Source organism: Saccostrea cucullata, unplaced genomic scaffold (assembly GCF_032062105.1).
Source record: "Saccostrea cucullata isolate Sc308-1 unplaced genomic scaffold, CSIRO_AGI_Scuc_v1 ctg987, whole genome shotgun sequence".
In the NCBI taxonomy this organism is placed as follows: Eukaryota; Metazoa; Mollusca; class Bivalvia; order Ostreida; family Ostreidae; genus Saccostrea; species Saccostrea cuccullata.
Window position 1 is genome coordinate 71,607 of NW_026925310.1, and position 21,204 is coordinate 92,810.

At 32.7% G+C, this 21,204-nt stretch overlaps 1 protein-coding gene across 4 annotated transcripts; it reads right to left on the reverse strand.

The window, feature by feature from the left end:
* Nucleotides 1-215: 215 nt before the first annotated feature.
* Nucleotides 216-20,453, reverse strand: LOC134268585 (serine/arginine repetitive matrix protein 2-like). 4 transcript variants are annotated; one of them, XM_062750849.1, is made up of 11 exons: nt 20,319-20,453; nt 19,251-19,428; nt 17,536-18,862; nt 6,785-6,960; nt 6,219-6,347; nt 5,934-5,967; nt 5,054-5,125; nt 3,265-4,562; nt 2,612-2,644; nt 1,414-1,488; nt 216-709 (listed from the first exon to the last, which is right to left on the reverse strand). In XM_062750849.1, exons 3-11 carry the CDS (start codon nt 18,207-18,209, stop codon nt 522-524), a joined length of 2,679 nt encoding a protein of 892 aa, XP_062606833.1. In that variant the 5' UTR covers nt 18,210-18,862; nt 19,251-19,428; nt 20,319-20,453; the 3' UTR covers nt 216-521. The 4 variants fall into 4 exon arrangements, with proteins under 4 accessions (XP_062606833.1, XP_062606832.1, XP_062606834.1 ...); XM_062750848.1 differs by having other exon boundaries at nt 2,609-2,644; XM_062750850.1 differs by lacking the exon at nt 2,612-2,644.
* Between the last annotated feature and the right edge of the window lie 751 nt (nt 20,454-21,204).

A 21,204-nucleotide genomic window follows, 5' to 3' on the forward strand; every position in this document is an offset into this window, starting at 1 on the left:
TTTTCTCTCCAGTTGGTTTCACGGAAAAGGCCATATACAAGTAATGCTACAAAAGATCGAGTGATTCACCATTAGAGGAAATAAAACATCGTCAATATAAACCCACGACTAATGATACTTAGTTCTATCTAATACCATCACGCCATCATGTGATGGAGAGAGGAAAGAAGCGTAATCAGTCATGAGTTTCCGACGATTGAAATAAAAGAAAATAATTTTTATAATGATGAAGATATTTATTGACATGATAAGCAACTTTTTAAAAAAGTAGCTGTGCTCAAGGATAATGTAGACCACTTCCGGTAGCAATTATTCAGATAATAAATATATAAATCAATGGGCAGTGCGCAAAATGTACAATTAATGTTAAATCTTCTCTATAGTAGCACTAAAAAGTCTGTAACGACAAACTTTTCGTTAACGAAATAAGAGAGGACCAAAAAACGTCAGGAGAGCACTTTTGGACTAATTGCAAATTAAAACAACGATGCCATGTGAGGGGCCGTCACGTGATGCTGTTTTCACCTCCGGCTTCTAGACATGGTTTCGTCGTCTACTTCTAGATTGTATTTCTTTCTCGCTCGTTCGAAAATATCTGACATATCATCGTCGTCGTCATCGCTGTCCAAGTCTAGTTCACCTGAGGTTTTGTTGTTGTTGGTCTCTGATTCTGAAATTCTAGGAGTGACCCCGGTCTTAGAGTCTTTGGCTGAAATTGAGATTGTACCGAATTTACACTCATGATAACACACATGTAATAAACAAAAAAAATGCACAATCATTTTAAACAACAAACTGTGTTTGATTAATACATGTAATAGGCTTGTGTGCAAGCCTTGAAGAAGACAGATTGACTTCATCTCTAGTGCATTTTGCTTTCGAAAAACCCTTGGCCAAGAATAAAAATAAATTTCGTCGTGTTTATGTAATAATCAAGATACCAAATACATGTATATTCCGTGTTCTAATAACGGTACATGCAAATGCAATGTGATTTACAACACAAATGAATATTTATGATTAACAGTGTGTGTTAAAGATTTAACATAGATTTACATTCATACTTAATAAACCAGAAGGATATCAATATCTGAAAGAAAGAATCTGCAATTACTCTTTTTAATTTTCACAGACATTTACAATCGGAAAAGAATGTTGCCCCCCCCCCCCCCCCCCAATAAAAACATATGGCCAGTAAACCAACAAACAAAAGGGTAAATATAATTTATTGTATATAAAATTTTATACTTTTATAAATACATTTTTTAAATAGCATATTCTGATCAAATAGTTCTTTCGTAATGTGTAGCAACTAAAAATGGTTGAATCTTCATTATCCATTTTTTTTTTTTAAGAAATAAGAAATGCTGTCTGAACATTAATGTTTAGAAATAAAAGAAAGTTGATACACACCTTTTAGATCCGCCATTTCTTTTTCTGCCTCACGAATAACGTCCTTGACTCTTCTTGTTTTTACTTTCTTGTGTCCTAGTGAGAAAAGGAGATAAATCTTTATTAATTCTAAGATAACCAAGTTTTCAAGATTTCATTTTGGATTTTCTCGAATACAATTTAAAACTGTCTAATCCGACATCTGTATAATTCATTTCACTGCGAATTCTGTCCTTTTCATTTCAATTTAACATATTATATTTATTCTTTACACTAAGCAATACCCTGTTAAAGCAGACACAAAATTTGTCACCAATGAAACCTTACGAATCATACAGGTTTCACTGTACATTTATTATCAAGTCTAGTGACCTTTACCGTTTCACATTTAATAAAAGGTTGTGACGTAATGCAAAACGGTACACTTAACTGGAATTGATAATAAAAGTATGTTACAGGATCAAAGATTTTCTAGGTTAATAACAGTGTGAAAGAGTTAAGAGTGTTACATAACGCATTTAATTTATAGCACCGAAACTTTTTGTTTGATTAATCTACACTATAATTATTTCTATGAACAATTTTGCTACATTATATGTTTTTTTTTTCAAAAGGCAACCTGTACAAATGAAATTACAAAATAAAGAAGGAGTGTTAGTTTGTGTTGCTATCAATTTGAATCTCCTTAGAGAGTAAATACAAACATCGATATAATTTTGTATTTACACCCACTCAGTAAATTCAACATCTCAACATGACAGCGTGTGTTTATTATTCAAAACTATTTAAAAACACAAAGAATTTAAGGAAATCTTCATGGTGCGAGCAAATCAATTTTTAAAAAAGTCACTCAAGAATGCGAGGGTCTAATTTCCTGATCTGGTGTTGAAAAAATGTTAAAGAAACAACATGCAGACGTGCGCATGTCATGTCAAATCACAACCCACATAAAACAAAATTACCATCCATATCTTTTATCTACTTGAATGAAGAAAAAAATAAAAGCTAAGATATAGACAATTCCTTCAACAGGAGAAATATAGAACTGTGTTAATTATGCATCAACGACAGCAGCAATTATCAAGAATCATGAAAGAATTGATCATGTGAATTTGCAGACAGGTTCAGCTAAATTATTGCCCTATAGAAAATGGCGTGAATGTAACCGCTATTCAGCTATTTAAATAGTAAAGAGATTTAGATATATCTTATATACCACCGCCAAGTTCCGCTCCTTCGTGGTCGTCAAGTTCTGTTTAACAACAAATAACAAAATCTATAATAAAACGCCCCACAAAAGGACTAGAAAACAAAATGACAATATAATTGGTTGCTTACAAAGTTCCGTTTGTCTGCTGCACAAAAACGACTATGTACCCTATAATTACATTTTGTAATTGGAGAAGAAAGTTGGGTTGTTAGTTCTGATAATCCATTCTACATTGACATACATGCAGTTGAATTCTAATTCTTTGGAGAAACATTATGGATTAATTTCACGCAATAAATGTAAAAAAAAAAAAATCTTTACTGTATTTATAAACGCTTTAAAAATGAGCAGACCTTGCAAGTTATTTTTTACATTAACTATTTGTAAACAAAATTTTGAATCGATTATATCTCATCACAATCTTACAAATATGCCCACATTGCCCAGAGACTTACAAAGAAATTCAAAAAGTGATAAAAAAAACTCCCATCCCCACCTGATATTTGTCCAGTATTTAAATGTTATCATGTTTACATAAAAAGTGACTGGTTTTTCTTTAAAGTATACAAATCAGCATCAATTATAATTACATTGTCTCGACTCTTATTGGGAAAAGGATTAAGGATTAAAAGGTTTAACTATATAAATGAAGCTTCCATTACCTCCTTCTGTTTCGTAATCTATATCCACAGTGTCAATTCCTTCCATAGGCGGAGTTTTGGAAACAGGATCCCATTCGGGTCCCTTATAAATACTGAACATTGAACCGTACTTTTTCTTATTCGCTTTATCCAGTTTTCCAAAATCCACTTTGATTTTGGGTGGTTTTCTCTTGAGTTTGGACTCAAACTCTGGCGCTCCATCAACTTCCTCTGGCAGTCCGTAAGCATAACGATTCATTTTCTCGTGCTCAAGAATACGTGACGTCACATACTGAGTATTGAATCTCACCCAAGCAGCATCTTCGAAACGTTGACGAAGCTCCTTCAATTGTTCCTGTTGTCGTTGTTTCGTGACTTCGCGTTTCCGTTGGCGGTCGACAAGGTCTGAAATTTGCATTCTTGCTTTCAATGACTGACATTCTTGGAGTTTCTCGAAAAATCTTTTCTCTCGCGACTCTTTATCTCTTTTCATTTTATTGTTATAAACAGACTGCATATTCTTGTACACGGGCACCTGTCTCCTTGTTAAGATATATTCGTTAGAATTTCTTTGTGGAGCTCCAGGACGAACAGTTCGTTCCGTGGTTTCGGGACTGTTTTTCCTAGACTTAGCACTTTTTTCGCGAATTTGAATGTCACCAACGTACACTCTCAACCAATCGGTTGGACTATTCACAGACGGTCTCCACGTCAATTCGTCACGTTGATCCTCCCAATCCTTTGTTTCGTGTCTGTAAATGGGTTTATTTTCCCATTTATACGAATTGGGTCGAGACCTCTCCAATATAACAGCTTCTTTATTATTAAGAATACTTTTCCTCCTAGGACTTCGGTAATCTCCGGTGTCCGAATGCGAATATCCCGGTTTCCGGTTGTACCGATTCCTCGGCGTCCTTGACCGAGGGGTTCGGCTGCGAGGAGTCCTCGGGGTTCTAGGTGTCTGAAGCCCTTTGGCCCTAACAGGACCGTATCTGTTCTTTTTTGGAAGCCTCAGTCTCATTATCTGTTGTTCTCGTTTCTCTTCCCTCAACAAAGCCTCCTCGGAATTTGGCTCGGGCGAGAAGAATTGATCGTCTAAGTTAGACACGTGATAACGGTCTTGTTTGGTGGTACCCTTCGTGACGGGTCTACTTTTGTCGTGGGAGGGACTGTTGTTTGTGGGGGACTCCTTGTGTCTTTCATCTTCGGATCTTGTTTTATTAGTGTGCTGGTTGTTCGGAATACTTCTGGTTTTCTCCGATGGTCCTTTGGATGCTTTATTCGGATTTTCATGTTCTTTTTTGTCGTTTTCATTTCCTCTGAAAAGGTAAAAACCAAGTAATGTGTATGAAATATAAAGATAAAGAACAGTAGTCAAGCTCAAAGGTCATATTATTATATTGAAACAATATAAACTGGGAGCAGAGTATACACGTTCAAACATCAGAGGTGGGATTAGGTGCAATGGAGGAGTAAGCATCCCCTGTCGACTGCGGACACACCCACCGCCTCCTTGTCATATTTGGTCAGATTTAATTGCCTTAAATTTCGCAAGAAACATCAATAGCGAAACTTTATCGTAACTTGAAAACACAAGAGCATGCAAAATCTCTTTAAACAACAGTCCATTTGTAAATTCATTAATTCTCTAGATTTGGTGTCTACGAGTCATTTGGCGATATTAGATACTCGGGTATAGAAAGAAATCTGCATTATACTAAATAAAAATGAACATTTTTTCTGAAAATTTTCTAAAATATACCAATAAAAATTAATATTTATCTACAAATTTTCATAGTTAATTCATTACCTTGCGTAGTTTGTAACTGCTCCATTCTTTGTCTTATTTTCTTTCGTGTCTGGTGCAGGTGTCTTCCTGTTTCTTTAATTAAAAGAGAGAAATGATTTTTATTTTAGTTAAAAAGTCTTGTTCAACACACCAACAAATACTTCTATTACTTACTGTTTAGGATTTAAAAATTAGTGACTCTGGACAAAAGGCATTGAATCTTTTTTTTTTTTAAAAAAATCCAAAATTAAAACAATTAACTAAGACGAACCTCTGCGCGATGTCTGGTAGAATAACAGGGTCTGTATTTATCCTTAACAGAGAAAGTTTTGCATAGCTGACTGATCGTTTGTATTGTATTGGTATAAGCGTCATTTTGAATGACAATTGTACAGAAAAATAAAATTTCCCTCCGAATGCAAATTCCCCTCACCGATTCATCCCCATTTTCCACTTGGACTACACTTACAACGACACTAAATAATCTCCTCTATTGATATTTTAAACTTCCAAACATAATAGGCTTCTGTTTAAATTCCATTCATTTATACTTACTGTTACATGTAAATTATATTTACAAACTACAGTAATAATTGAACATAATAGCAATAATTATGTTTATTGATTTTTATTTTTTGTCCTTTTTTGAATTTGAATTTGCAAGTCTATTTATAGCCCTCCCGACCTTTCTTGACAAAGAAAGTCTTCCTGACACGTTCATTTTGTAAATTTTGAAATAACTATTTTATAATAAAAGTCGAACTATTACCATTGTGTTGTAAAGTGACCCTGGGAGATTATTTATCAAAAGCACTTGCAAATGAACTTGCAAGAAATTAACAACTACACCAGATATCTAGACCCATGGAAACATTCAGGCCAAAATGAATAAGTTGCTTACTTTTCGTGTTGGTCCTTTGTTGATTTCTTCTTTCCTGGAAATTATATATATTAAATTCAACATAAAATTTCTAACATCCATAAATTAAACGAGCATTTAGGTTTACCAAAAGTTTCATTAAGACATACAAGGAAACAGGTAATTAAACATTTTAGAAGAAATGATAGATTAGTTTTTTTTCTTTCACAGTTACAAGTACATGTAAATCCACACAAAAGGTTTGACATTAATACATACAATTTTCACACATATTACAATACATTCGAGATTGTTTACGAATCTCACCGTTAGTAGGGGAGTCGGACTCGGTTCTGTGAGTATAATTATCGACTTGGGGGGATATTGGGGGGTCTTTGTCCTCGTCTTTTCTTTTGGACGGGGCGGATTTTGCTTGTCTGTTAGACTCTTCCTCAGCTTGAACATCAAGGAGTGTTTATTAACATAATAAAAAAAAATTATAGTTTATTTTTTTGGACTTGGAAAGATAACACCAATGAAAATTCAATAAAGATACACATATTCGAAACACAAGATACTAAGTTTTTTGAAATGCCGGGTGGTTAGATGAAAAAAGTGTTGTAAAATTATTGTAAGATGTTTTGTAAATTAAAGTGATCAATGCACAATACATATAGTATATATCAATGTGGTTATGTAAAAACAGATGGTTATTATAACATATAGAAGTATTAATGACAACATTCATTAAGATAAAACATCTTGACTGAGTAAATTTAAGTCTTATGAAAAAAATAATATATTACATCAACTATTTAATGAATTATGTTACAATTAATACCATATCTTTTCGAAAATATAAAGAAAATATGACGATATCAAAGCATTCATACTTTTCTTTTTCTTCTTTGGGTCTGCTAGCTGTCTCCCATCACGGTCTTCTGTCTTCTTGCCTTTTGTCGTCTGCTCGTGTTCGTCCGTGTGAACAAGATGGCCATTTTGTTTGGTTGGAGGTAGTTTTACAGTGTCGGATTTTTTGGGACTTTCTGGTGATACAATTTCAGCAATCCTGGAAAAAATAATAAAACATTGAGTTTTTGTTTCAAAAAAAAAAAAATACAAAAACATTGGATATCCACCCAAAAAAAAACCTACGTCACTGCTCTCTCTAATATAAAACTTCTGCTTCTTTCTTTGGTTTCGGTAGATGCAGACATTTTTTCTCACGACAGCCTTCTCCAGAAATTAATGCAAGATATATACGCATTAAGGCATTTCATATTACAGGGATTTGGCTGAATACTTGAAAAAAAGGGTGTCGAATTTTTAATATTGGGGCTATAGACATACATTGAACAGAACCACAGAGATGGAACAAATCGCCGCATGGATCGATCTAAATGAGACAAGCAGGGTATCAAGGGTACACATTCATCATATTTCAGGTTTCTACAGGTGAAAATTTAAACAATGACCCAAGATTTCATGGAGAGAGAGAGAGAGAGAGAGATTTGAAAGTCTTGTAATGCATGTCTTTTCTTATTATTAATTTTCAACCTAATTTGTCATGTAATCATTTTCAATTATTAAATGACACATGTACTGTCTTGCATTAAAATTTTGTATTTAGCTTGCTTGACATACAGTGTCCTCTCTGATATATTTCATTTTTATCAAATAACATTTGCAGCATGATTAAAATAGCCATTTTGCAGATTTTATTAAAATGGATAATCTACGCTTTGTACTGTGTAAGAGGAATTGAAAGTCTATTAATACGTGTACATTTTTCTTTCAAAACCAAATACTATACCGTACAGTATAATGCAAGCATTACATTTCATGTGCATCAAAAGCAAATAATCAAGCAGTGGCATGTACATGTACAGGTAATTAGACCTTATGTTAAGTTTTGTTGACCTTTAAAAGGAATGGAATGAAATACATTTGATTTAGTGTGTTTGTGGCAAAAATGAACTTTTAAACTTGATTTAATGCCCATTTCCATATTTCCAAAGACTTCTAAATATTTGCATGACAAAAAAGTTTATTTGATAAACCCCCGCTGAAGTATTTGTTTCCATAAAAAGTGCAAAAGGTTTTAAACACGTGGTATTTTGAAGATAAATATTATAAAACGGGTAAATATTTCTAGGTTTAATGCACAAGCATGATCGATTTACGTAACGATATTCTAATCTGCGTAATATATTGTAGAGGAATAAAACACACACACCCCTAGTATGCTAGAATACGTATGCATATTAAATGTACATGTAGTTTTATTTCAATAAATAATGGAAAGAACCATCTTTCACAAAATAACTTCACCAAAAAAAAAAGATATAATTTACCAGATCCCCTGAATTCAGCTTACTTGTTTTGATTAACATTTTTTGAACTTTTTCCAAATCTAGACGTTGATTTGTTACTAAACCGCGAATCGGCTCTGCCGTCTGCTGCTCTTAACGATGGCGTTCGTGACGCCAAATGCGGTTGCGGACTCGGCGTAAACAGTGATGTTGGTGTTGAATTGTTGTCCTTCATTTTGTAATCCAAAACTTTTCTCTAAATATCACAACATTCCACTGAAATTTCACTCTCATTTCACATATTTGTTAATCCGAGTTCCATATTAATTAGAAGAACAACACTTAATTATTTTCATGTTAATTACTCCTTAGTTGTCATGATGACCCCCGTGGTCAAGAATGCAAAATTTTTGTACGTGTCCATTGTAACCATACTAGAGGTAAACTTATACACGTCAGGATTATATATCAAAAGTTTTAATCTTCTTGTAAGTCCTTAATCTTTGTCCGAGATTACTGATCCATACCAATCAATTGGTGATACTTTTATAGTTTATATACATGTATTAGATGCGTTCAACAGGTTGGGTTTCGAGGGTTTACTTTTAATTTCAGTTTGCGTAAATATTTTCTCCTTTTTTTCATTTTTATTACACAGCACAGGGCTGGTTAAACGATTAGTTTCTCAAATTCAATTATTGCAATACACAATAACAAAACTTGATGATTTAATGAGTTCGTTATAAGTACATAGCGATACTGGACGAAATCTTGAAACTCTATATTGACTTTGCTTGACACTGGCAAAAATTCGGCAATACAGCTACGCGTAATTAATGTGAATAACCTCTAAAGTAGTATGAAGATTTTACGATTGAAAAATGATATTAATTTAATACACATATAATTCATCAGCTTAATTAGGCACTTCGATTGATTAAAAAAACGTATGTTAGTTTACACCACCAATTAATATACATGTAAGTTAAAAAAGAAACTTTTTAAACCGGTAAAGATTTAGATCCTGTATGATTATCAGTCATTCAAACACAAAGAATTCATGGAATAACCGAATTTTCCCGATCAACGACTTGGAATTGAACTGTAATGTACATTTATTTAATCAAATCTGTAATGCAAATATTTTACATTTAATTGCCTAAAGACTTGCAAAGTAATGTATAAGCTTTACACGTGTATATGCTTTAAAGAAAAAAAAAGTACCTGTGCGTTTTAGTCCGAGAAATAGACATCTTACGTTTAAGTATATCCTAAATTGGACCGTTTTAATTAAAGCATCATAGACGTGTCATTTTATCAGGGACTTTTTACGGCTTTAAATCTTTTTCGATAGATGTCTACTTTAAATCAAATTTTAATGACTCGGTGGGGTGCGACAGATTTGTTCATACAAGTTTGAAGAGTGTAGAAAGTTTGTCATTGACTTTAATGGGACAGAAAAAGTCCGATTCATTGGTTTTGTAAAGAAAAAATGTCAGTTAAAGTTAATGACATTTTATAAATCTTTCTGATTTTTCTCTAATGCAAGTTTGATTTGCACTAAGAAAATATTTATATGACATTTAATCAATGCACAACCAGTATCTAATACTATAATTTGTTGAAATGAAAACAACAAATAAATATATGTTCTTGAGACTATTTTCATCTTCTCATAAAAAAAAATTCAATGCTACAATGATTTCTATAGAAAGGAAGTAAGACCCTTATCATTTGCACGATGTACATTCATTTACAGATGAATACAGAATGGCAAAAATGCAGGTTTATATTGTAATCGTATCATAAGTTTCATTTTTAATCGCTTGGCCAATTTCTTTTTCCACAACATATATAATATACAATAGAAAACGTTATTAGAGGCACATCCAATTGATAACAATGTAACGTTTCCGCCTGGTCCAGGGTTTGTTACAATGAAAATAAGTTATTGTGGGTCTCCTGTTTCTGACTTTTACCCTTTAACTCTAAATGAAAAGTCAGGTTGTAAATTTATGAAATTTATTATGGTAAAAACAATGAATAACAAAATAAAAATAAAGTAATTATCAATTAAACATATTTATTAAATGGTTATCCGGATCAAATGGGTCAACCGGAAAACTTATAATCAATGAATCAATTGGGTATGGAGATTGGCATCAAATAATCAATTGGGTATGGATCTTGGCATCAAATAACAATTTATATATCAAATAATCAATTGTATTCCAATTGGTAGCTTTTACAAATAAGATAGATATAAGATTATCCATAATCAATTTCCAGTCAAAATATATATAACTCCAAGGCCTGAGCTGTATCTAAAACCGCTGTATAACCTTTTGATCACTAGGGCCGAATGTATCCACGCGCGAACAGCAGTAAGTTTAGCGCCATACTGAGAGATGAACGCTTGGCCTAGCTTTGGAAAATCGTAAAAGGGTGTATTATGAGATAATGGTAGGGAAATGTAAGAAAAAGAAGTAATTGATGCCATAGATAATACAGGTAAGAATTGGGGGTTACGGGTCTTGCAAATATAATTATTATGGTTCAAATGTTTATATGGAGGAAATTCGGGTGACCCTAATTTACAAAAATACAACATCATTTCGATAGTATGGTGATATTTCCACATCGGACAAATTAAGAAATGAGAATTTTTAACACAATATTTAATAATCGGGACAAATACAACATGACTGGGGTAGTAAAAACGTAACAACAATATATATAATAATTGTATTCCAAGTACATGTACAAGATAGATATGTAAGTTAAGTTCTAAAATATATATAACTGCCTGAGCTGTATAACGAGAGCCAGATCAGATGACAGAAATGCAATACTGTACCCAAATCAAATGATAAGAGATAATTTCGAATATTATATTCTTCCTATTTTACAATTACTCTAATTTAAAGAAATAAACCATTCTTTCATCAAATTGAATTTTTCTTTCTTTAAAAGTCACCAATTATTTTACTTTGCTTTAGCTGTCTACCCAGTAGACCAATTCTAAATTGCTAGGGCTACTGTAATTCATGTGAACTTGTATGTAAAACGTATAATAGAAGGACTTGACAAATTTCCATGATAAAACATCTTACCTTGGTACTGTTAGTGAAGGGAGGGAGAGAGATGCCATCTTATCATTGTATATTTATCCAATAAAAACACGTTAATTGCCTAATTGTTCATTTCCCGAACACGTATCCAAGGAAATTGACAATGGAAACTAAGGACCCGTGCCCTAATCCCCCTATCTATGGGATTCACAAGAATCAAAAAGTGGACATTTATTTTATTGGACGACAAGGGTTATTTATTTAAACTCTTAATTTTTGCTCATAGAAAATGGGAATAAGAAGTATCAATATTCTCAAGAATACAAAAAAAAAGAGTTTAAATATACTGGTCTAACTTAATCCTCGTGCAAAGAACTGAAATTTAAGTTAAATCTTTCTTGTTAGAAAGGTATGTTAATTTACTCGTGGAAATGTCAGAGGAGAGGAAATTTAACACCAATTTACTCGTAGTTTTCCCAGGAATCCGATATCTATTTGGTTCATCTGTGGCACATTAACTTTTTAAAGGTTATTTGATAACAGTATATACATATATTTTGCAGTAGGTAAATTGTGTTTACTGTTGCCGAGCACACTGTTTACATATTTGCAATTATTTAACAAATTTGTTTTCATTACTGTACACCTGTTATTGATTCGTTGTTATTTTTAAAGGTGGTAACATTAAATTAAAAAGAAAAAAAAAAACAGGTAGGGAAGAAAAATGAATGAACGGATTTAAAAATGTACACTTGTATTTGCGTATTGAATAATGTGGTTCTAATTATTAAGTTGTCAGGTCAATGATCTTTCATTTAAATCGGAAGTAAATTCGAAGCATAAAAGAATTTAAAACATGGAAACCGTGCTTAATATGATCAACTGGCTTTTGATATGTTTTAATAACGTGCCTGTACTGAGAAAGTAAAATGGTTCTTGAAAATTGCAAGAAAAGTGCATGAAAAACACAGATAATAAGCAGAAATCAAGCTCACAAGTCCACTGAAGACCCAATAAAAATTTGGAGCAGAACAAACAGGGACTTATAAAACATCAGGTGCGGGATCAGGTGCCATTGAGGAGTAAAAATCCCTTGTCAACCGAAAATACCTGTAACGAGCCGATTGCTCCTTGTGATCGAGCGAACTTAAAAATCTGTAGATAGTACAGTTTAAAATGACATAACAACTTGTTTGAAAAAAGTTTGCCAACATTTGCCGTTATGATTATTTGCAGACAAGGTCATTGTATCGACCAAAGAACTAGCCAGATGTTGAATTTAAATGAGACTGTTGAAATTCTTGTTTCGTCAACTGATTTGTCAATAACTTGCCTCGTTTATTAAGAAATTGTTCTTACGTTGAGCATGATATCGAATCAACTGGGAGACACAAACTCAATAAATTATGCAGGTGGTAATTGTATAATACTTCATAAAAAGGTTGATGATAGAAATGAACATTTGTGGTTTCGTCACCATTTAATGTTTTTTAGACTTGAAAAAAATTATCGAAAATATGAGATGTGTCAGACTCTGTGTATTTTTTCTTTCGAGTTCATCGGGATACATCAAATAAATCAACGTAGGAATTAAAATGAATATTGTTAATTGATATATCGTCATCAAATTATTTCGAATTATATTCAAGAGCACAACAAATGACTTACAGACTACAGTGTATTTTTATTTAGAAGTTTTTTTAAATAAATTCTGCTTCACATAGTCCCCATGAAAAATCCGACAGATTGTTGGAAGACCTGATCTCCAAAAATTACATAAATACTGTAAATCAAAAACCCATGTATCTTTTTAATATCTACTTCAGAGTACTTCTGTGTACAATCAAAATGATTTTTAATCAAGCTAATGACAAAGTATGTAAATTTACGAGGTCCATTTTTATTGAATAAGCAGCTGTCTATGATCTCAAGAAACATTGACTTTAATTCATAAAGGGGAATGGTTGTACACAGTATTGAAAACTTGCAAGTTTTAATGTCATTGATTTTTCGATTTCAAATTTTCTTAAAGCAGATTGCGTCACGAGGAATTTTTTGTAACATCTTAAAACCATTGCTTTGCTTCCCAATGCTGTAATGGTTAACCTAAAACCAATAGTAAAATTATGCATTGTGGCAATATTGAAGGAACACTAGTTATTATATATTTCCTATGGTCTTCATTTTAGAAAAGTTATACCAGACTTTATTTAGCATGTGAAGCAGCTTTTCTCCAATTTGTCTCAAAATTTTTTATAAAGATAGATCATATTTTATGATATGGATAACCAAAAATAAAAAAAAAAACTTCAATACAGTAGGAATTAGTAGGAATACAGTAGGAGACAATTTGACTTACGTTTAATTCGAATTAAACTCTCCGTGTGAACCGGGCATTGATAAAAAATGATCTTAGCCTTTGAACTACATGTACATGTATACTGAGTAATTATTATAATATGTTAGGCGTTGCAAATCAGACGATTCAATGTTTGGATCTTCTTTCCCTTTTATAAATCTTGCAGAGGTCTTTACTCTAGAAACCAGTCGAGCAAACTTTAAAATAATTCTTTTTTAGAAGAATTTTATTGTTTGAATCGTGGACAAAACTAATTCCGCGAAAAACAAGGTCTGGTACTAGAGAGGAATAACATATTTGCAAACGTTATACTGCCAGTTTTACACTTGTTTTACTTTCACAAACCATTTTATGAATCCAAGTTAGAGATCTCGATAAATACAAAGAATCTTTGGTCCAATAATAAGTCACGGTGGGTCTTTTTAGGTACCAGTTTTGATCTCTGAATTTATGGTCTCCTAAAAGTGCGTAGAAGTCACGTTTACCGAGAGAAAATAGTCAAATATAATGTTTCTCGTCACAAAATGCCACAAACTGAAATATATATCTTCGTTTCACAAAAATTCGTTCGAATTTCATGGATCATTCTTATTTTCTTGTTAGCTACATGATTATTCGGACATGCTTGTAATATGATCAACTTTAAAAGATAAGAAATAAAATGATATTGACAGGGTGTTATTTACTCAAGTATAAATATCTGTCGAGCATATACAAGTAAACAGTCTTTGATAACCTTTTTATTGAGAACTTGTGTGCATTTTGATGAAAAATGCATTTTGGGGGTAAACTATAAATGTCTTTTGTTCATAATACGCACATAATGGCCTAAAAGTATTCAACTTTTAATATACATGTATTTATAAATCTAACACTTGTTCATGTTATTTGATTTTACCCATATCTATTAATTAAAACAGTCTTTTTTAAATATATTTATTTTTTTTTTAATATTTCCTCAAAATTTTCTTTAAAATAAAGCAAGATTTCTCTATTCAAAATTGTTGTGATCGCATTAAAATCTTTGGGAAACTATACTGGAGTCAAACTGATAAAGTTTTTTTTAATTTCGCTGAAAAAATCTCATTTCACGCTCTTTGATTCCTTTCCCTTACTCAAACCTATCACATGTATTCATCATATTAATTTATATGAAATTGCTATTTTTTCATGTCAATTCTCAAAAGAACTTTTTTTTTTAAAGAAAATGATATACCTACCCACCAGGCGCTTCATTGGCATCGGACACCAGAAAATTTACTTTTTTCACAGGAGGCAAAGTGGTTGCCATAGTGATAGTCCAAATTCGAATTATCCAAAATGTTATACATGCTCCGTCCAATCACAAATTTCAAATTAAAACTGTGTAAATACTAATAAAAGTAACTTTTTTTAACAGGTACGTATCATGTCGCAAGAGTGTATTCCGATTCATAAATGGCATATATCAACACGATCCTTTGGTTGGAGATTAAAGGCGAATTAAAGGCTTCACTAATTGATTCAACCAAGACACCCAACGCTGCAAGCATTCCGTTTTAAACACTTGCCTTGTAAACATATTACATAGATTTTAAAATCCTTGACTATTCCATGCTTTCAGTGGCCATATAAATCAATATCAAAAACTATTTAATAGATAAAATAAAAAAATCGAAGCGAAACAAAAAATGAGGAAATAGTTTTAAAACATATAAATTGTGATTGTGAATTTTAAACAGTATTGACTTGAGAATCAAAATTGCGACTTCATTAATTCTGAGTGATAATTACCGGTATGTCTATAATATGGATAAAATTATCTGATGTTTGCTTTCAAATTTAAATGGACATTTGATATGTACATAAACTTCTCATTGTTAACATCTCTTCCAAATATTTCTAATTTGATGGTATTCAAGCTGAAATAGAATCCATTATTAACTTATAATAACAAATCAATGTGCAATATGAAACCATTTTAGCACTATATAATTATATTTGGCAGCATGCAATTTAAAAGGCATTTTTATACATAAATGCATGTTTAAATCTAAGTACAATTGCCTGCACCCAGATGCAATACCAAAAATAATGGTAGGCGATCAAAAGCAGTGAAATGATGATCTTGTAACAGTTTTACGGTTTGAATTGGTTTTCAATACGTTTAAGAGTTTTTTGTTTATTCTTCGGGCACATGCTACACACTGTAGGTACCGAACAAAGATATACATTGCAGAACACAGAGGGGTCTTGTTTGAAGTACACTGTAAGCATGGACTTTATAGGAAAGGAACGGTAGCACTTTTAACTATTTGGTTTGGTGTTCAATACTTCATACCCGTAAACGTCGTATATAACCCAGAACCAATTAAATCCTCGGAGTAAAGAGTCAATAGAAGTATTGATAAACACTATTAAAAAAACCAAACACTTGTACGCGGTAGTTTAAAAAATAATTGAACCCCAAACAGTTTCCAATCGTAAATGTTTTGTCTCTATACAAAACTGTGGCCAACATAATACAGTCTCTGTATATTTAATTCTCCCGGGTACTAGTATACCAAATTGATTTAAACATTAACACCAAGGATTCAGGGATAAACTGCCCGCCCTGACAAGATTTCGTTTTTATGTTGAAAATTAGATCGAAGGACGTACTCGGCTCTTTAGAAATGTTCATTGTCAGTGTACATTTCCAGGAAGCCCGACATCCGAGCTGTCATCGAATGAATGTCACTTACATAATGCTCCAAAACAATTACATTACACATTTATTATCATCAGGTATTTCAAAAGCTTATTATATAATTCTTTCAGCATTAAAACACAATTTTTTTTGAAACATATTTCGAAATTACAACCTTTAATCCACATCAAGTATTTCAGCATATTCAGTGTAAAACAGCACAAAGAATACCATATACAGGAACTAGTATATAATGCACAGAGGATAAGCCTTACTGAGGAATTGACTACTGATTTGCGACTACATGTGCAAAACACTGCCTTTTAAATATAAAGAAACCCTTTCTGTCCATTTACCATGTGGAGAAAGCGAACAATATTTAAGCTCAAAAGTCCATTCAAATAATACAAATCAGGCGCAGAGCTAAGACGGACCTCTAAAACATCAGAGGTGGGATCTGATGTCTTGGAGGAGTTATGATCCCCTTTTGAGTGGTGCTCCTTGTCATGATCGGGAAAAACGGAAAGAATCCGTAGACAAACAATCAGTATGAAATCGTTAGTAATCATTTGACTGAATGATAGATTGTTCATGTTAAGGCAATTGTTTCGGCTATAGAACTTGTGTAATGGTGATTTTAAACGAGATTGTTGATATTCTTGTTTCATCAACTTGTTATTAACAACTTGCCTGGTTTTGGAAACTGTTCGAACGAAAAGCATACTCTTTCGTATCGTATCAACTGAGAGATATATACCCGATATCCAAAAATGATATTCGACGACAGCCACCGTTTGTTATTCACCTACATCATAAGCAACTTATAGAATATAATTTGATTTCAAGCATTCTCTATCATGCTATACAATGCAATGTATTTACTAACAGTATTTACGCATGGGTTTGACTATGCATAATACTGTTATAGTAGACAATTTATTGGGCTTCGTTGAGCAATTATAATAGACCAGATGGCAGATGGATCTGAAAAGTCTGAAGGACAGAGAGTGGGTTATAAACAAGATGTATATCAGTACTATATCCTCTTTTTCTTTCTTTTATGAGAACATTATTGAAAGACAATCTCGAAAATGACGTTCTCTCAATAACCTCTCATCAACGAGGAATTTACAAAATAATTGCAAGAACAGTACTAGTGCAAAAAAATGTACGAAATTGCAAATTAAACTTTGATAAAACCTTTCCCTTTTTTCCACTCCATGTTTACATGTACCTTTTATTTGCTTCCTCCTTTCTCTGATATCCAACTCGAACCTCCTGCTTGTTTTTTGGACTTGTGCGAGGGGATCTGTCATTTTTCTGATCTTGCTGTAAAATTGTAAATTCAGACTTCCCATACGTTTGCCTCGTAACCGTCTTAGAATTGTCTTTGACCGAAACCGATCTTTTGGAATAACTGTCCGTATCATCCACTTCATCGGCGTCAATACTTGATTTTGCAGCAAAGCTAAAATTATCATTCCGAGCCTTGGCTTTAGATACGTCTTTCTTGGATCCAAGTAGGAGTGAACTGTCGGGAGTGTGGCTACCAGAGTGAAATTTGTAACGAGGCGTACTGGCCTCAGATTTGTTCATTGACGAACGTTTCACGTTATTATCACTTCTGGTGGAAGATTCAACATGGCGCATCTCACCGTTTTTATCCAAAATACTTTGCGTGGGAGATTTTCCAGGAGAGACATAGCCATTAGTTCTAGGAATAGAACTTTTGTGGCTGTAGTCTAGATACCGTCTGACAGATGTCGCACTGGAGCGGGTACTTTTGGTTCCGACATCGTAGAATCGAACATGTCTTGATTTTGTCGGGGTCTTTATAAAGGTACGCACAGGTGTATTGGAAAAAGATCGGTTGTGGTAGAGACTATGAGAGGAATGTTCCACCTGCATTTCTATAATTTCGTCAGGAACAGTAAGATCCCCTTAAAACTTGACAATTTCCGATACATTTTCCTTAAGAACTTCTGCGGAGATTCTTTTCATAAGCTAAATGTTTCCAAATTACGACAACCACTTAAAAATGGTTCAAAAAAGATTGCAACCTGGGTCTCTAAAGTTCGTGGTTTAATCTAAGACCCGTTCACAGGATTTATTTAACCAGTAGAGCTGTGGTTCTGCAAACAGACAGCCGTATATGTAAAAACTTTAAACAAGTCACGTATGTTTTAGTTCAATACCAGGATTAACTTTGAAGAGAATTCCTCCCCGTGAAATAAGTAGTTGGCGTTAAAATACGCGGGCAAAAGGCTAAAAACAATTAATCCTGGGAGAATTTATAGGTTACAATAAACAAAGTTTTTAAAGGAAGTAAAAATAACACAAATCTTCTTTCTGACTTTTGGTATTTAAAAAGCTGTGTTAAATGACATTTACACATAATGGACATAACGGAACAGCTTAAAGATATTTATAAATATACAGACTATGATTAGATACAAGTTTGTGTATTTTCTGAGTTAATTGTGAAGCTAAAAGCCAAATTTGTATGACGTCGTCTGTGTGTATGTCTCTCCGGGTCGGAGTACCATGTTTGGAAAATTGGGCTGCAATAGAAATTAACACACATTCAAGACTTCTGACAATTAATCTATAACAATTAGAATTTTTGCCGATAAACAATACACTTGCAAATTCATTCTTTAGTGTTCAAAAGACTATTTCTTCTCTACATCTGTTGTTCATTATGCTTTGTTGTATGGTGACAAATATGGCAGGAAAGTAGAGTCAGCATGAGTGGCAATCAGGCGGCAATTTTTATCTTGAAAATTTTTTTATACAACCAATATGAACAACGGTGAATATGTCAATGTATTTTTTTCATTTATGAAAAAAGTATCATTCACGGTTATGATCTGTTTTCATTATTTAGGACAAACTTGGTTTACTAAAAACACACACTGTCAAAGTATAAACTTAAAACTGACTACACACCATGTTAACAGCACTGGAATATTGCATAGGAATTAGACAGATGCCGCCATTTTCGTAAGCACCATAGGAGGCGCCATTTTTGCCAGTCATATTCCTCATCGCACAGGAGAAATAAGTCTCCATACAGGGCTCTGTTGTATAGCAGTCTACCGTCCGACCATTGACCGGAAGTTCAAGTCTGTTACAAAGAAAAAAAGACGTATGGAATTGAATAACTCGATGCATTAATTTCAGAGCCTAAAGACCATAACTTTCATAAAATGGGCCAATAAAAAGAAAACTAAAAAATTGACCTGCAGGTCAGTAATAACAAAATTTATACCAAAAGAAACAAATCATTATGTAATAGTATATAGCTAATAAGGTTCATTAATTATTAAAACTTTTCAAATTTTGAGAGCCATAACTTGTTTGGTAAATCAATACGAGACTTGGACTTTAACTGAAAGTAATCATAAGAAGAGAAATACTAAAAATAAAGCATAGCGAAAACATTCTGGATCACTAACTGACGAAATGATAAAGTGAAGGAATGATAGAGGAAAGGGGTAACAGCACTAGGCCCCGACAATTTCATGGCGAGGGTATAAAAATATCCAACTGTTATTTAAAAGAAAAAAAAAACATTCACCACATTCAATTGACAATTTTTTATTAAAAGTCTAGATTTATTTATTTTTTTCGAATGCATTTTTCTTCATTAAAAATGCATAATATGAAAAAAATAATAATAAAGTTCTTTTCAAATTTGAAGACAGTAAATAGTCTGACACCTTTGAAATTCCCCGAACTTTGAGCATTTCAGTAATACCGATTTAATGACAGTTAAATATAACTAATTGTCTGCACAACCCCTGCGTACAAATCCCGAAAGTAAATAAAACACCCCTTTTAAATCTAAACGTGTATTAAAATTTCCCATTTTAGGTATGTATACATGTAAAATATATTGCAAACAGATAATACAGCCTTGATTTATCACATCAATAAGTTTAAATTGTCAGCGTGACTATTAGACGCTTTTCCAATTCTGCGAGCCACGGATGTCGAGCTATTTGTAATGCTTACTTTGCAACGTGTTTCCTTTTCCCATGTTCACCAAAAACGTAGTTGGAAACTAAAACATCTTTCATTCTGTCCCTCAGTTGCGAAGGTATGGTAAAGTCAAAGGGCGTGCCCTTTACCTCAGAAATTGTCCCTACAAGTGAAATTTTTTTTGCCGTTCCTTTAAAACATTTTTTCATACCTTTTTAAAAAATTCTTATTAAAATATCCAAACAAGTTTTAAAAAAATAGCATGCCTTATCAAGGGTTTTGAAAAGATATCAAATTTTGTATATATGCATATTTCAAAAAAAATGTACAAAAATTACAAATCATAAACTCCAACTTTTTTTTCATCAAAATTTATTTTAGAAGAGGTGTACAAATCCAAATATAGACATTGCACACATGTCCTTCATTTAGTGGAACTGTTTTGAGTTGCATAATGTTCACAACGTTGCGTTACCTTAAAATATGTTTTTTTCATATGTTACAAAAAATTCTTATTAAAATATCCAACAAGTTTTAAAAATAATCATGTTCAACGTATGTTCAGCATATGTTTTGAGTACTATATGTTCAACGTATGTTCAACATATGTTTTGAGTACCATATGTTCAACGTATGTTCAACATATGTTTTGAGTACCATACATGTATGTTCAATGTACATATGTTCCAGTGGAATAGGTTGTTTACAGTCAGAACATGGTCACCAATTTTACCCGCACCCTGTAGAATATAGCAGTTAACAAAACTATCGTATTGAAATGGGAAGTGTAATATAAAATATATATACTGTATTTGTGTTTTAGGACTAAGGGAGGATATGTACAATAATTGCTGAGTGCAATGATACAATGAATCGCCCTAAAAGGGGATGACTAATGAAACAATGCATGGAGAAAGAC